At 51.8% G+C, this 16153-nt stretch overlaps 1 protein-coding gene across 1 annotated transcript in view; it reads right to left on the bottom strand.

Annotated features, from left to right (window-relative positions):
• Nucleotides 1-16153, bottom strand: part of LOC144934222 (uncharacterized) — a 115984-nt gene that overhangs the window by 18935 nt on the left and 80896 nt on the right. Inside the window, exons 25-32 of the mRNA XM_078859829.1 lie at nt 15530-15682; nt 14688-14750; nt 12869-12913; nt 8378-8428; nt 7361-7387; nt 6277-6357; nt 3836-3871; nt 897-950 (exon numbers count right to left, since the gene is read on the bottom strand). Coding sequence (XP_078715955.1) covers nt 897-950; nt 3836-3871; nt 6277-6357; nt 7361-7387; nt 8378-8428; nt 12869-12913; nt 14688-14750; nt 15530-15682 — 510 coding nt within the window. The remainder of the gene's footprint in view (nt 1-896; nt 951-3835; nt 3872-6276; nt 6358-7360; nt 7388-8377; nt 8429-12868; nt 12914-14687; nt 14751-15529; nt 15683-16153) is intronic.

Raw genomic sequence — 16153 nt, 5'->3', positions numbered from 1 at the left:
AGATGGGGGTCACATTTAGAAGCTGTGTGAATCAAAACTATACACATTCTATTCTAAATAATAATGTAACTGATTTATCCAGGAAAGCGTCACTAAGTCTTTAACGACTTATTTTTCAGGACAGTCCTGCATTTGTTTGTCTATTCAATTCCCTTTCGGTAAGTGTTTCTTCATGCGGGAGGAGCAACAATGTAACATATGAGGAGATAACACTCAAACATGTCTGATGGCTTCGCCAAAAAACAAGTTGCTCTCCTGCAATCTGCTCACGTTTGTCACAGTCCAGCTGGTCCGGGAAGCTCACAGTAGTTTGTGTGATCCGTCAACCCTTAGCTTCCAAACCACTGGACAACATGTGGGTCATCGTGCCTGGCTAAGCCTATCAAAGATCATAAACCAGATAAGGTTTGGTGCAGCATTTCTGTTATTGTCTGAAAAAATGCAGACAATATTTCTTATCCACTAATAAATGGGAGCCACGGCACCGGTTTTGTGAAGACGCAAAGGTGTTGGATCTCCTGGCTGATCGTGGCAGATGGTGGAGATTTTTTTCGCGTGTTATCCTTGCAGGAGAGAACGATTCTCCACCTTCACATACAATGCACCTTTCACCTGCGTCTTCAGCCACATTCTCAGAAATGTAATTTGATGAGCCAATTAAGGCGACACCCGATTGCCACTTTCATTCCACTCATTTTCATCACTTTAAACGGCGGCTCAATTACGCACTTTAAAACCCTTCAATTTTGTGATCTTCAAGGCCATCGTTGTAATGAACTCTCTAATTTGTCAGCGCAAAGCCCCGCATAATACACGTGCCTTTTTGCCATCAGAAAGCGCAAGAGCTTAGCAGCAGCTGGGCTAAATGGTGCCCAAAGTAAAGCATCGGCCCTCACCTTCTCTCCCTTTGGCCCCGCTGGCCCGAGCGGCCCCGCTGGCCCGTTCGGCCCCTAAGCGAGATTGAGCAGCAGCAGCAGCAGCAGCAGGCAGAGACGGCAGGAGACAGAGAGAGAGAGACGGAGGAGCGAGAGAGATAGAGAGACAGAGAAGGACCGAAGCAGGGAGACAAAGTGAAAGTGACTTGACATACCGCCCCGGCAACCGCAATGTCCTTCACCGCGTGACCCCTTATCCCCACCCCGCGGTGGCGCTCTGATTAAAGCCAATGCCGATGGGGTTCAACACCCAATTTGGAATGCGGGTGGCCACGGCCTGCAACAACTTCGAGGTCCCAAAACCTCCAGCGCTCAGGGGACCAGAAGGCGTCAACCTCGTTCGCAGGGCGCTGCGGGTCGGCGGTACAAAGCGGGACGCAACGCCGTGCATACATTAGCGGCGCTCATTAGGGTGTCGTTTTGGCGGAGGGAAATGTTTTTTTTTCTCTCCCTCCGGAGGGGCTTTCGGCAAGGCCCGCTGCAGATTCACGTGCAAACGATGCATCGCACAGACCGGTGTGCGACTGCTGAGCCATCTGTCACTTCTACCGTTGTCGCTAAAACGCCGCCCCCTGTTTCAAAAAACTATTTAGACTGCTCTATACAATGCACCGGCCCGGTACAAATATTCTGTCGATTATGCATGCGGTGATGCTGCTGCTGTTGCTGCGTTAACAGCGGTGCACAGACACCAATAACAAACAAAAAGCCACACTCGTCAATAATTTAAAAACAAAATATATAATAGGCGACGTTTCGGGCAATGGCCCTCCTCCATTGCCTGACACGTAACATGTGACATGTTTCCTTTTGAAGCAGTCTTATTGACGAACGCGTTAAGTTGTTGTTGTTACGTGTGCTCGTGCACCACCGGCAACATCACCGAATTATTTATTTTCATATTTAATAAATATTACAACTTGCACACACGAGCCTGACCTTCTCCCATCCAGCAGTGCATCGACACAGATTAATCATCCTTGTCATAATCTTCGTGCATTAACCTGTGACGTCACAAGGCAGTGTCACAGACTTGTTTAGTGAATTAATTAAATCGTTTATTTATTGCACGTGTTTCACTGCAGCCGGTGTTAGCGATTGGCGGTTAGGAAGCCAGAAGCCATGATCCCCCCCCCATCTCCACCCCTCTCCCGCCCCCCGTGCTCTCACGACGGCGCCGCCTGTAACGTCTGGCGAGTTCTTTGCCTCGCTGATGGACATTAGTGGACAGCCACCATATCACGTCCCCCCCACCCAACCACCTCCCCAGGAACAGCAACCTTGAACCAAGTTCCCCCACCCACCCACCCTGCCCACCAGCAAATGCGCCTCGAAAGCTTCTGCACGTGGAGGGTTGCCCCCTGGTGGGCCAAGTAGGCGGTCTGCAGGTGGAGAGGGCCGTTCTCTGCACCGGGCAGCATCGATATTTTAGAGATTATATTTGGCTGCTGTGAATTTCCACGTGCGATGAAGCCATTTCGTTCACCTATCATTTGTGGCCATTTGTCGCTTCTCAACAAAAAAACAAGCTAATAGCTTAGTGGGGCTGTACCTGCTAAGATAAAGAATAGTTTAGTTTATTTGTATATATTTTTAAGTTATTTGTTTACGTTTCCGACCATAGTTTGCACCCCTATTGTATTTTGCTATTGTTTGTTAATGTAACGTTCTGACCTTGCCCTACTGGACTTGTATGATAAAGAGCTTCATAGCTCATCGTATTCCTCCAGTATAAATATTCCCGATTCTGACATTGTCACGGGGGCGTGATGTCGTCCGGCCATGGCGGCCGCTGTCCGTCCGTCTGTGCGTTCGTACGCGGCCGAAAAGAGCACGCTCGTGGGACGAAGCCAAACCTCCGTCGGTAGGTAGCGAGCGGAACCGGCTGCCGGCACGCACCGCTGACCGCCGAGGGTGGGACTCTCGCCCGCCTTCAACCCTTAAGAGCCACCCGGTGTTCATCAAACGGTGGGTACTCCGAATTCTCGCCGCCAAAAAATCGGCACTGCTCCTCCGCTTGTGCACGAACGGACGCTGTTGCTCAGCGAAACATGCGGGAGGGTTAATTTATGTCCACCCAAGGCAGGCTCGCACGAGAGGGCGGATTGTGTTTTCGTCGAGGTGGCGGCTTGTGGCGGCTCCAGGTTGAGGCTACAAACTGTGCCATGGGGCTTTTCAGTCTCGGGTGATAACGCGTGGAGGTTGGTTATTTCGGTAAACTGCGTCCTGAGATGCGGTTGCATCCAACCAGATTGTATCGTATCATTGTGTAGCAACTGGATGCGCTGGCGGTGGATTCGTCGTTCGCGCTTTCTCCCGCCAGACGGGCGCTCGCGGCCCGCGCAGCTTCCCAGGGTTATGATGCGTCCAGTAAAATAGATTCTTGCGGTCATGATACAAGCGTCACATTGTGTGGGTGAGCGTCAACTACAGTTAATGGATTGTGACAATCAAATTGGTGTCAGGAGGGGGTGAATCATTACATGCATAGAGTCTATCATGAGCACATCATTAGCATCATCATCATCACTATCTTGACTTTACACCAATTCATGAATCCACCGACATGTGTGACCCGAGACTGGAGAAGTCACGGTGGCGTTTTGTAGTCTCCTAAATCGCGAGCTACGAGCCACCGCCGTGGTTTGGCAAGAGGCTCATGCTCACACTGACCCAGACCCCGACTCCCACTGAAGCCTCATCCGTCGGTCACAGAGCCCACCAAAAGTCTTCCCACCTCTCCATCCCTGCTCCTCCATCTCCTCCTCATCTACCATGCACCTCATGCTCACTGTTCCCACCAACCTATGACCCCCCCACCCCTACGACCCCCGCCCCCCCAACAACCAAACCACCTCCCCCCGCCCCCCCCCCGCCCAGCACTGTGCCAGCCCACTCACCGGTGGTCCCGGCAGCCCGTCTAAGCCCGAGGCGCCCTTGGCGGTGGGATGAGGTTAATGAGGGGAGGATGAGGAGAACACACGGAACCATTAGGGGAATGGCACGGCAAAGCAAGGGTTAATCCCACGACCGCGTGGGCTGGGGTGGGGGTGGTGGAATGGGGGAACACAGAGGTGTGCGGCGCGCTCTGACCGAGTATTCACTTAAGCATGGCACGTACGCAGCTCCATTGAATGCATTAATTCCAAAAGGACATAGCAGATTTGCGCCAATCGGTGCCGATCACTGAGCGGCCGCCCTAAACCGCGGCCCGATTCGTTGTGAATTGGCTCAGAATCAACGAGGCACGGGCTCCAGCGGCTGCCTGGAATGCCAGACCAGTCCGCGCGGCCCGCTCCCCTCGTGCCGCTGGAAACACTGCCACCACCGGCACGAGAGAGCACGGATGGGGGCGGGGGGGGGGGCTAAAGGTTTCTCCTACTCGGACAGAAATCATGCACGGGTAACCGAGCGAGTCTTTCTAACAACTCCATGTCTTACGGAGATGAATTATGGTTATTTTTTCTCAACTCGCCCGGCAGTCGTCATCGTTTTGATGCGACAAGAAATCCATCCGGCTCGTCATGGCGGCTTTTAGCGAGAGCGCGCGGCTCGAGAGCGCGCTGGTCGGGTATAGCCGGCGCCGTTCCGCTGCGCGCCGGTTTGCTCAGTGTGAACCGTCTACGCTGGTGAAGGAGTGAGGCAATGTTGTGGGGGGTGGGGAGCGGGGATGAGGAGGGAGGTTGAATGAGTTGAATGAGATGAATGAGCACACAAGTAATGAATGAGCACACGACTTCAAAAACACAGCGTGGTGCGCTGGGTTGGGAGGTGAACTGCAACTCCCCCTTGAGGAGGAAGGCTGCCCCCCGCCGCCACCGCCCCCCACCCATGTGCCGTGGGCCGGTGCCTCGTTAACAACGGGACGGGTCGGTTTGCTCAGGAACATTTACACAGTGCGTCGAGCGCGTCAGCGTTTCGAGGTCCGACTGTTGTCACCGGTGACGCGCGGGCGCGAGGTCGTGGCACGTGCGCGAGCTCTTAGCGCCCCGCGCCTGCGTCAAGAACGAGTCCGGCGTTGTGTTAGCTTTTTTTCAAACCAACAATTTTTCAAACAAATTCACGGGTCACAATTATCGTTGCCGAATTCCACGCACGACTTGTTATTTTCAATTAGTTTGCGCGTTTATAATTTTCAGAAAACTTGTAAAGGGGGCAGGGGGGGCGAGGCAATTGGAGGAGCTCTTGGCGGTTAATGATGCGATTAAGCTCCAACAATCAGTCGGCCGGCACCAACAGTTCAGGAGACAAACTTGAGATTGGGCACAGAGGGCGAGGGCTTGAAGAGTTGCCAGGGGGGGGGGGGTCATCTGTACCTCCACCACGATCACAACGACCACGTACCGTGTGTGATGGAATGGTGGGTGAATGTCACAGCGGTGTTATGATCCACTCATGAACAGGGCAATGTCATGCAATTCGGAAATTCTATAGCCGGCTTCAGGGAAGCCGTGCCCACACCTCCCCCCCCCCCGCTAACACCGCCACCCATAATGAAAAGCAATGCCCCCCCCGCTCCCCTCCCGACGTGGTCCCCGAATTCAGCGGCAGCTCCTTGGGGTGACGAGGCAGGAACTCGAGTTCCAGCTAATGAAGCCATCCTGGCCAACGCCTCTGACGCCTCCACCCATCGCCATCGCTGCCAAACTCTTCTGCCAGATCCCGCAGCTGTCCCACAATGCACCCCTCCCTGATCTCCAAGTTTAGCTCGTTTACATTCCCACTCGTGGAGTTTTACACTCGGGGCTTTCTTTTATGGGTGGCATTGTCACCCGCCCCCCAACAAACCAAGTCCTAGAGCCGTCACTGCCCAAGTGTGTCCTGGTCAGTGCGAGGCCCCCTGGCTCAAGGGTAGAGAATCGGCTGCAGCCACTAGAGGGCGCGCTCCGCCCGGGCAGACCCTCAGCGCCAGAGCCCTTCACGCCGGCCCAGCAGCCCCCCCCTCGCCTGTCCCACTCTCGACCGGGCCGCACTGAGTGTCTCTGCTTCCCAGGACACCACCCCTCACCCCCTCCCTCACCCCTCCCCACCTCTCCCTCACCCCCTCCCTCACCCCCTCCCTCACCCCCTCACTCACCCCCTCCTTTTTGATCTTCTTTATACAGACGTACACGCACACACGCATGCAATTCCCTACACTATTCTGCTCATAAAGGGGTCTCATCTATATTGTTCAGAGTAAAAGCAATCATATCCATGTCCTGTTTCGCCTCGCGCACTAAATCCAGCCCCTGCCCTTCTGATGCTGGCGGTGAACGATGCAAGAGGTGCGTGGCAGGGGGGAGGGGGGGAGGGGGTGCAGGGGGGCACGAGGAGTGGGGGGGGTGAGGGGGGTACTGACTGGGAGTCCCATGGGGCCCCGGTCCCCTTTGTCCCCAGTGTCACCCCGTTCCCCCCGCAATCCGTCCATCCCCGCGTCTCCCTGTGGGCGCACACGGTCACGCGTTAGAGAATCGCCTGCCTCGGGGAGCGCCGAGAACGGCTCGGGGGCTGCGGAGGAGAAGGAGGAGGGGAGGGAGGCATTGGGGAGAGTGAACGGCATCGTGACACCACGTTTTCCAGAGGTGGCAGTGGCCAGAGAAAGAGATTACATTAGAGAGATTTCGTGATATTTTTGTGATCGGTTTTGAACGAGCGTTCGAATTCTTGGCATGTTCCCCGATTTGTGTGAGAATCTGCCCGACTGCTTCTCTTTCTGGGCCATCGTCATGGCAATCGCTTCATGGGGTGGTTTTCATCGTCCACCCCACGTTCCATACGGCATCTTCTAAAAAATAACGACAACGAAAAACTCCCATTTCTTGGAACGTCGAAGAGGCTTCGGGCGAGATAAAAGAACGATCCTTTAAACAAAAACACCACGTGAAATTCAAGCTGAAGCTTTATCAGCTGCGGCGACTGGAGAAAATAAAAATTTGAACAGTTACAAACAGCCTCTCTTCGGCCTCCCGTCGTGTCAAAACAAGCCCCGGCCGCAGCACACTGAGATTCACTTTGGCCACGAAACGCCGATCCTCAATTTCAACGTACTTTTCCCCCAAACCCCAACCTTTCAAAGCCAAAAAGTGTAATTATCGACGGACGTGCGTGGAGTTTCTGTCGCCGTCGTTATTTGTGCGTGGGCACCACCTGCCGTCACGGCGGCGGCAACAACCGCAGCAGTAGCAGCAGCACCACCGCCAAAACAATTTGTTCAACGTTGTTGTCCACGCAGAGCACAGCGCTCGCGTAAAACACCGTCAATTATTATTGGTGGTGTTGTTGCTGCCACGCTTGCGCTCGCCAAAAGGGAAAATGGCACAAAGAGCGTTTTCAAAGCGAAACCTGCAGCCGATTACGGAAAGGGGCGTGCGATTATTTAACATTTTGTCTGCCGCTCCGAAATTCGCGTTTTACAATGTCTTAAAGGGTCCACCGGGACTCACCTTGGGTCCTGGAAAACCTTGCAGCCCCTAACAGAAAACAAAGGGAAATTAACATTACGACGAGAATGGTACCAGAAGTGCGAATTGCATGACAGGAATTGCACGGAATTTTGTGGGCTAATAGCATACTGATCAACCCATTCGGTGTACCCGTATTCTCGTACAGGGAAATTTTATTTTCACTTCCATGCGGCGTACAGCCATTTCCATACGGGCAACACATTTTTTTGTCTATTTGTTCGTGTTTCTCCCAATGTGATGGGACTTTGTAGGATGAACGTTGCGATTTATAAGGGCACGGGGTGACCAATACGGTCTGAATTGGTCTGTGATAAGGTGGGCACTGATAAGGGGTTGACAGGTATGTAGCAGTCCTCGTATGGAGGGCCGACGAAGTGCAGTCGTTTTCCCAGCACACCACGTCGCCAGTTATTGGAAAGAACACCGCCTCCGGGAGACATTACGGTTTTAACGCGATTATAATTAACGATTACAACTTCGCCGTTAACTTGCGCACGCAGCAGCATCGCATCCAATCGGGCAGGTACCCTGGGAGAGCAGTAACTTTGGCACCGCACACTTCTTCTCCTGCTCTATATATAGTTTTTGCAAAACAATGAAATGTAACAATGATTCTTTCATCATCGCCATCATCATCATCATCATCACCTATTCACTGCCGGATGAAGGTCTTCCCAAGCTGTCGCAAACTGTTCCTGTTATAAAAAATATTTGGTAACATCGTGCTGGTATTTCCCATCATCATCAGCATCATGATTGCCGACGGAGTAAACATCGCCAAGGTGATTCGTTTCGACGTGGATCCAACCACTTTGCCTGCGTCACTAAGTCTCCCTCCGAGTTGCTGGATTGCAGATATGTGCACTACACTCAGTACAACCTCTACCCCCCTCCACACTCTGCGCGAAATCCGCACGCTAAAAAAATACATTCTTTAAAAAAATATATATATCCTTACGCGGTGTTGTTAAACGTGGAAGTGACACAATCGCTTACCGTAGGCCCGGGAGGACCGCTGGGGCCGGGCAAACCCTGGAGACCAGACATCTATGGGAGTAGCAAGGGGGGCGTAAGCAGGGGACGGGAGAGGTAGAGGGGTGGGTGGGATTGGGGGGGAGACGAAAGCAAAAAAAAAGAATATTGTCAGAGTAACTAAACGGGCCAAGCGAACGGTTTGTGACGGGTGTAGCATTGCCGTCACGTGGCCGCGTCTGCAACACTGCAGGTCGAGTTTCATTTTGGTCTGCGAGCCGGGCTAGTCGCTCTTAATTAAAAACGCGGCGAAAAATATTACACGGCTGTGTTCTGCTGCCATGGGGGGGCAGGGGTGGCGGGGAGGTTGGGGGCAGGTGTTCCCACGAACACGACGTTGAACAGCGTCTCGTGAACGCGCCTAATTACCGATTACAGGAGCCCCCATATTTATGTGTGTACGTTTAATACCCCACGGATGTTATGTTTTTTCTACATCCAAAAATGCAACCGGCACCGTCGCCACGTCGCGCCATTGCGCAGGACTTTTAATTTTATTTTCTTCTCGTGTTTTTCGAAATCTAAAACCGGACCGCGTCGCGGGTTCGAAACGAGTCACGGTTACGCGAGTTTCTTTGCCAAGGCGAGCGTGACCCTCCACCGACAAGGCTGTGGCGGCCGAGCGCTGAGTGGCAAACGCGACTCGCCGCCCCCAGATTCGAGACACTTTTCAACTTCTCCCACATCACCGTGGGGCCGATAGCTCCGTAGGTGTCCACTGCACATTTCGTCCTTTGGTTTCACTTTCTTCTCTGTCTTGTAGTGCCAATATGCTCAAGTAGTGGCCACATCTTGCTGGCACCATTCTGTTGATGTCGTCGTCAAGCCACTCTGTCTGCGAGATCTTCATCTCTTTCTGGTTCCTTCCATTTTTCCGAACAGCACACTTTCAATGGTCCTGTTGTTGTCCATCCTACACGTGCGTCCAGGTAGTGCCAGTTTCCCTCTCATCACTGCCTGCATCATCAGGTTGTCTTCTTCTATGTGCAACCTTTTTCTTACTTCTCCGTTGGTCACCGTTTGAGTCCAGCTTAGACGCAGTATGCTGGACCCAAAGAGCGACCAACGCTTCTCCCACAGGGGCACGCAGCTACTCTTCATAATCATCATCAGCCACGGTCCATCTACTGCTGGATGAAAGCATCCCAAAAATCCGCCGCCATTATCTCGCCATCCCGCGATGATACAACTCCACGCTTAGCACCTGCACACGCGCTTATTTCGTCGCTCCGTCTCCTCGGTGGGTGCGCTCGGATAATAAACTCCTGCCGGTGGTTAAATATTCTCCGTGTCTTGATATATTCCAAGATTCAATGGCCACGGGCAGCAGTGCGAGGCCGCTACCTGCGCACTGGTGGCGTTACGTCGCCGCTTGCCCATCATGGGTGCCACGTGCGACCGTCACCGGGACTGCGAGAGCGTCGCGCAGTTCAGGAGATGTTTGTTCAGACTGCGGTGTCCCCAGCAATCCACTCACTGAACATCCAACAAAGGAACCAACTGGCTTCTCCTTGAATCAACAGCACTGCGCTGCACTTAGCCGCGTGAGAGATACACGTGGAAGAAGCAGCTGCCTCCGTAATGAGTGGGACATTAAGGAGTCTAGGCCCAAATCTGACTGCGGTGAAGGGCAATCCGTCACTCGCATCACATGGGAGTCTATGGGTCTCTATGCGAGTCGATGGGTCTCGATGTGAGTCTAAGGATTTCCATGTCAATAAAATGGAATCGATGCGGCCAGCCTAGATGCCATCAGAAGGCTTCTCCAACCTCGACAGATGACATTCATAGACTTGTCTGTTGCTTTTCAAATGCCATACCAAAGAAATTAGACACCACAAGGAGTCGGGAAGTACTGGGTGGAGCTGTGAAAATGTGGTTCTGTGATCAAGGGAGGGAGAGAGAGAGAGAGCGAAATAAACCTCAGAACTGACACTGCTCCAGAGTTTTCGCCTCTCTGCCAGGCCACCCGGTGTGGCGATCCTGCCATTATGAAAACACGCACAGAAACACTCGCGAAAGCTGCGGTATTTTTTGCAGATTTTCTTTTTTTACGGAGCATTAGCGGTGGATTCAAGTCATTCTTCTTACTAACATTTATCGTTACCGGAAGGAAAAAAAACACCCCCACCACACTCACAAATGTTCACGGGCTGTAATTATTCTGTCCAAAACAAATATTTGCGTTGCTCCACTGTAGGACCCTGAATGCGTGATTGCCCGTTGTAATGTACAACGCACTAACTAATGACTTGTTCAATTGCACGGGGTTCTGCTCTGAAGGCCAAACAGTCCGAAGCATTCCCTTGCTCGTTCCACTGTGAAACCAGGCTTCTTGCACCCCCCACTCGCCCCCCCCCCCCACCACTGCCCCCGCTGGGAATCCTCAGACCTACAGGAGCAGGCGACTGACCCGTGGTTCGGGCTCGAGGTTCCACAGCTGCGGCGCCCACCAGCGGCGCAGTACAGGTCGCCACGGTGGCTAGGAGATGTTAACTACCTCGCCTGGTATACAGGAGGTCGTGGGTTCGATGCAGATGCCTGTGTATTTGGAGTTTGCATGTTCTTGCCGTGGCCGTCTCCGGGTTTTCCCTCCACATTTAGGATCAAGTGTTTGGCTGCTACAAATGTCCACGTGATAAGCCACTTAGTTGAGCGGTTATTTGTGGCCAGGTAGCTTCTGCAAAAGAGCTACAGAGCTCATTGGGCCTTACCTGGTAAAAATAAAAAAATAGTTTCAGCTTATTTTTAGTTTTGTGCGTGGTGGTTTAAGTACTTTGGCATAGGTGTTGAAATATTTTTCACGAATCCAAATATACCTCAGTTCCAAGCAAGTCAGATATGTGATGGTGTACTGTGTTGGTAAGTGACAAGCATTAGGACGGCGCAATTAACATCACGCCTTGAATGTATGTACGTTGAACTTCTTTCGCACCGTATGTAGCCAACCGTGCTAATCGTAGGTGCAGGGGAAGGACAAGAAACTAAACACAAAAATTAGTTCGAAAGAAATGAGTTTTAGATTTAAATGTATATCATGTGACCACCACATTGCATGTAAAATGCTCTCAGCCTTGTCCAGACCACCATCTCCATGAGAGCTGGCATCATCATCAACAACCATTATCTTTCTACTGCTGGATGAAGGGCTCCTCAAGCCATCACCATCCCTCACAGACTTGTGACCGAGATCCACGTAGCCTCCTGCACACGCGCCGATTTCATCGCTCCGTATCTCGGGCGTGTTTCCTCATCTTGGCTGTCACTCCATCATAAGTCTCGACCACCACCCACCGTACCGTCCGGCGCTGTGTCCTGCCCAAGCCCAGCTACTTTTCCCGGCTGTCAAAAATGACAATTATAACTTGCGTATGTTCTCTACTCTACACGTGTTCCTCTTTCTGACCCTCGGTGTGCTTTCGAGCGTGCACCTCTCTCTCTATGCTACTCTGACCGCACTTTAGCTGTCACGACATATTCGTTGGCTATGTCCACGTTTCTGGTCCAAATGTCAAAGGAGATGACGTGCAGCGATTGAAAACGATATTCTGTAAGGCGCATTGGTGTTTTTGCTTTTCTGCGTGGCACTGCAGAAGCACCAAAGTGCCTACTCTGCACAAAAAACGCAAACGCACACTTTCCATTGCTACCACATTCTAGTTCTAGATTTGAAGTTTTCGTGACTGTAAGGATCCATACTCTCTGTTTTTTTCGGTAAAGTCACGTAGGTAAAAAATTAAAATAAATTAACTCACGACGTTTCGGGCGCAACACAAGCGTCCTTCTTCGTCGTGATTTAATTTATTTAAATTTTTTACCTACGTGATATTACCGAAAAAACCAAAGAGTACACATTCTAGCTCTGCAGTAACTTACCAAGACCTACTAACTGACGCCTACAAGCCAACACAATCTAAAAACACCCTATATCCAGTCATGACAGCAGCAAGCAGCACACAGCACTCCCTACTCGCCACCTCAAACACACACCACCCATTACAACAAACGCGTACACACACACACACACGCTCATTGCTACACACACACACAGAAACAACACTCATCACAACACGCGCTACTTTTCATCGCGAGCACACCACCACTCATCACCGCACACACACACCATGACAACACAGGACAGGACAACACACCCCACGCACCTCCAAGTTATTTGTTTACCGTTTCTCCCATTCTGTTTGCTTGTTTATTTAATGTGTTTGTTGATTTTGCTCGTCAGCCTGAGGGGCGCTTCAGCTTGGCGCTTTGTGTATGCTTTGGCTGAAGCGTCTGGGATTTTAAAAATCTTTACAAGTCAAAATTCTACGGAACCCATGCCCGATTCCTCCCCCCCCCCGACTCAACGCATGACATTTCGTTTGTCATGAAGCAATTATCCCTGCTTCCCTGACGAGGGAACGGGTGGTGTGCTGGATAATTAGGCCCGGTGAAACTTACCACGTCGCCCAAGTCTCCCTTCTCCCCTCTATCTCCCTTCTCTCCCTGCAAGGTAGCAGCAGCAGCAGACAACAATCCAATATTATTCATCACACTCGCCGCAAATGCTGCCAATGTGTCTATAACAAAGCTACTGTGTGCATACAAATGAACGTGTTTTTTCTATAAAAATGAATGAACTATTTAAACAAAAATTATCATTAAGAACTCTGTAAAAAAATATATTGCCAACAGGGCCAGAAAAACATAAGGTCAGCCGCAAGCTCACCAAATTGAACTCGGCTTGTAACAGCGGCTAATTGTAGCCACGGTTTTCCACGCTCGAAATAAAACTCGCGACTTCAGCCGGTTCCCCTCCTGTGCCGCGTGCGGCGGCCGGGGCCATGTGCGTCTGATTATGCGTTTGGCAGCGTGCGTCGAGCGAGGCTTCCAGCGTGCGTGTGTGCGCGTGCGTGCGCGCGCGTGCGTGTGTGTTCGCTACTTATCGGCGAGGCGCATCGTAATAAAGTGAATAATGAAACTATAAAGGAGCCCTGCCGGTGATTAAAAGACGGGCCCCGCGTGCGGCCATTACTCACGAGGCCGCCCCTCTTGAGCGTGTAATCTGCCGCTCTCTACAGTAAAACGTCTCCAGATGCTCCCCGGCGGTGAACGAATCCCCGATAAGGGCCCTTCAAATCCAGCAATTTGAAGGATAAACATATCGCAGGGAACATTTGAGCAAAATAACCACAACGTGATTTACCTGCTTCCTTTATGATTTTTTTTTTAAAGCCCTTCTCTTCTTTCGGGTTTCTTTGTGTGTGGGGTGGGGGGGGGTGTTCAGCACATGGAGGGCCCACCAGCGAAGGTCGGCAGGGTGCCCATGGAGGGGCAGCCCCAATGGGTACTCGTGACCTGGCCCGCCGCCCCCCCCCCTCTCTCGGGAACGCGGGGGGGGGGACACACCCATTGTGGGCTCCCAGGCCAGAGGCCATTATTTCTCATCTTCTCAAGTATTCAGCTAATTTTGGCCTTCGTCTGAACTAAAGACGCCTGTGTTCTGGCCAGACATCGGGGTGGATAGACTCGTGTTGCTCTCGAGAGGTGCAGCCATTTAGGCAGCCGAGCGCTGAGATGCGGCAAGTGTCTGCGTCGCCGTTACGGCAACATACAAATCCGAGTCTCTCTCAGCAAGTCAGTCTTCCTATCCTTTTAATGACTAAGGTGGTGCATTATTTGGTTTTAACATCGGTGTCAGCAGAAATAGTGGCGGTCGGGCTTGTCCGCGTGGTGGGAGTGTTAGGGTGGTGGGTGGCTTGTTAAAGTCGTGAGGCGTTAGAATTGTGGGATGGTGAGGTGGCAGCTTGCTGGGGTCCTGGCGTGTGATGGCTACGAGTTGTTTGGGTGGTGGGTTGTAGGGGAGGTGGGTTGTTCTTCTTGGTTCTTTCGGTAAAGTCACGTAGAAGGGAAGTAATAGAATAATAAAAATAAAACATAATAAAATAATTTTCACGACATTTCGGCCACAACGCAAGCAGCCGTCCTCAGGTGAAGAATAGGTCTGTCGGGAAGACAGCGTCTGAATGACGCGTGGCCGAAATGTCGTGAGAATTGTATTTTATTATCTTTTATTTTTATTATTTCCCTTCTACGTGACTTTACCGAAAGAACCAAGAAGATGAATCCCTGCAGCCACAAAAACTTTAAATCGAGGTGGCTTGTGTTATGCGAAGGGGCGTCGGGATGTAAAGTTGTTGAGGTGGTGGGGTTACGTTGTGATGAGTTGTTGGGGTGTTTGAGTGGCGTGGGTTGATGGGTGACGTCATCGCACACTCACATGGCGCCCAGGTAGGCCCGGAGTGCCGGGCATCCCATCGGCGCCCGTCAGCCCATCCAGCCCCTGCGCACACCGCACGCACGCAGCTCTCGTTACCTCCTCGTACCATTAATAGCCCCGGCAGCCAATTGGAATGTGCAAATTAAAGTCTGCTGCCTTTGAAAGCAACGACGTGACGACAATGAGCTCATGCCAGAGTTGTTCTGTCATCAGGCACCGAGCAGAATTACCATGACAGGTGTTTAAAAAAAGAAACACAACATTCCAGGATTTAAATTTCACCGCTCATGTCGGCTTTGCACATTTACCAATCAGAAAGACTCACATGGTGCACAGTAATTTCCGATTCATGATTTCATCGGGTGCGATTTCTTTGGGGAAAGCGTTGCCTCCATAACCAATCATAGGGCAAACTGACGAAGCGATATGTTTCCTCCGTTTCACCAGGGATGTGAATCGGACCCCGAGAGTGTGACCCAGGGCTCATGGCCACCTCCGGCTGGTGTCACCAGTCCCAAACCATGGCAGAAGAGCAACTGCCTTGGTCCAAGGCTGTAGCTTAAAAATTGCAAAAGCGATGCCCAAAGGCCATTGACAGAGTGGAGATGCAGTTAGGCGGTCGTGCCCAGGACTGGTTTAGACATCGCTGACCACTGATTTTAACTGTGGCCACGTATCAAACTCAGGTGGCTTGGATTCGTAGCTAAGTGTGCTAACCACACGCCAACACTCCCACCCGTAAAAGGCCTCTTGACTGGTTTTAAAAAGAGACAATGCATATTTTTTGTATCGAGCTGAGCATGCGATGTTGGCCGGAGGATCTCAGCCAAGGAAGGACTTACCGAAGGCCCTGGCAGTCCCAGCTCCCCCTTGTCTCCCCTGGGCCCCGTGTGCCCCGGGAGGCCAGGGGGACCAAAGTCCCCTTTGAGCCCCATGGGCCCTTCCTTGCCGGGAAGCCCCGACTCCCCGGGGTCCCCTGTCTTGCCGCGTGGGCCCTGTCAAAGAGGATAGCGTCTCTTTGAGGCTCTTCTCACCTCGAGTAAAATCTATTGACTCAGAGACTCATTTCTCAATTTTTTTTGTTTGGGTTACGGACAGACAGGAGTAGGTGGCACGCGACTAGTAGCCTCCATCCATAGTTGAGAGGCACTGTCCAGTGTGCGACTGTGGTCATCCAGAAGAGACCAATACAACATATAACGACGCATTATCCGATGCACAAATACGAAGGAGACATCACAGCCACACACGACGCTGCTCCTAACGCGGTTGTCTGGCTTGACCACCTGAACGTGAAAGTGCGGTCGTTGCTCTGCATGTACATCAGGAGCCGTACGACAAGAAGAAATAATAAAGTGAGAGATATACTGGACAATCGTGGCTGGGTGTGGGAATATTTCCTAGGTCACTGTCCTAGACACACCCAGATGAAATTAAGCCCTGTTCATACTGACATCTCTCATATC

This window comes from Lampetra fluviatilis, chromosome 9 (genome assembly GCF_964198595.1).
Source record: "Lampetra fluviatilis chromosome 9, kcLamFluv1.1, whole genome shotgun sequence".
Taxonomy (NCBI): Eukaryota; Metazoa; Chordata; class Hyperoartia; order Petromyzontiformes; family Petromyzontidae; genus Lampetra; species Lampetra fluviatilis.
Note: the sequence above shows the minus strand (reverse complement) of the source record. Positions and strands in the feature narration are given on the sequence as shown.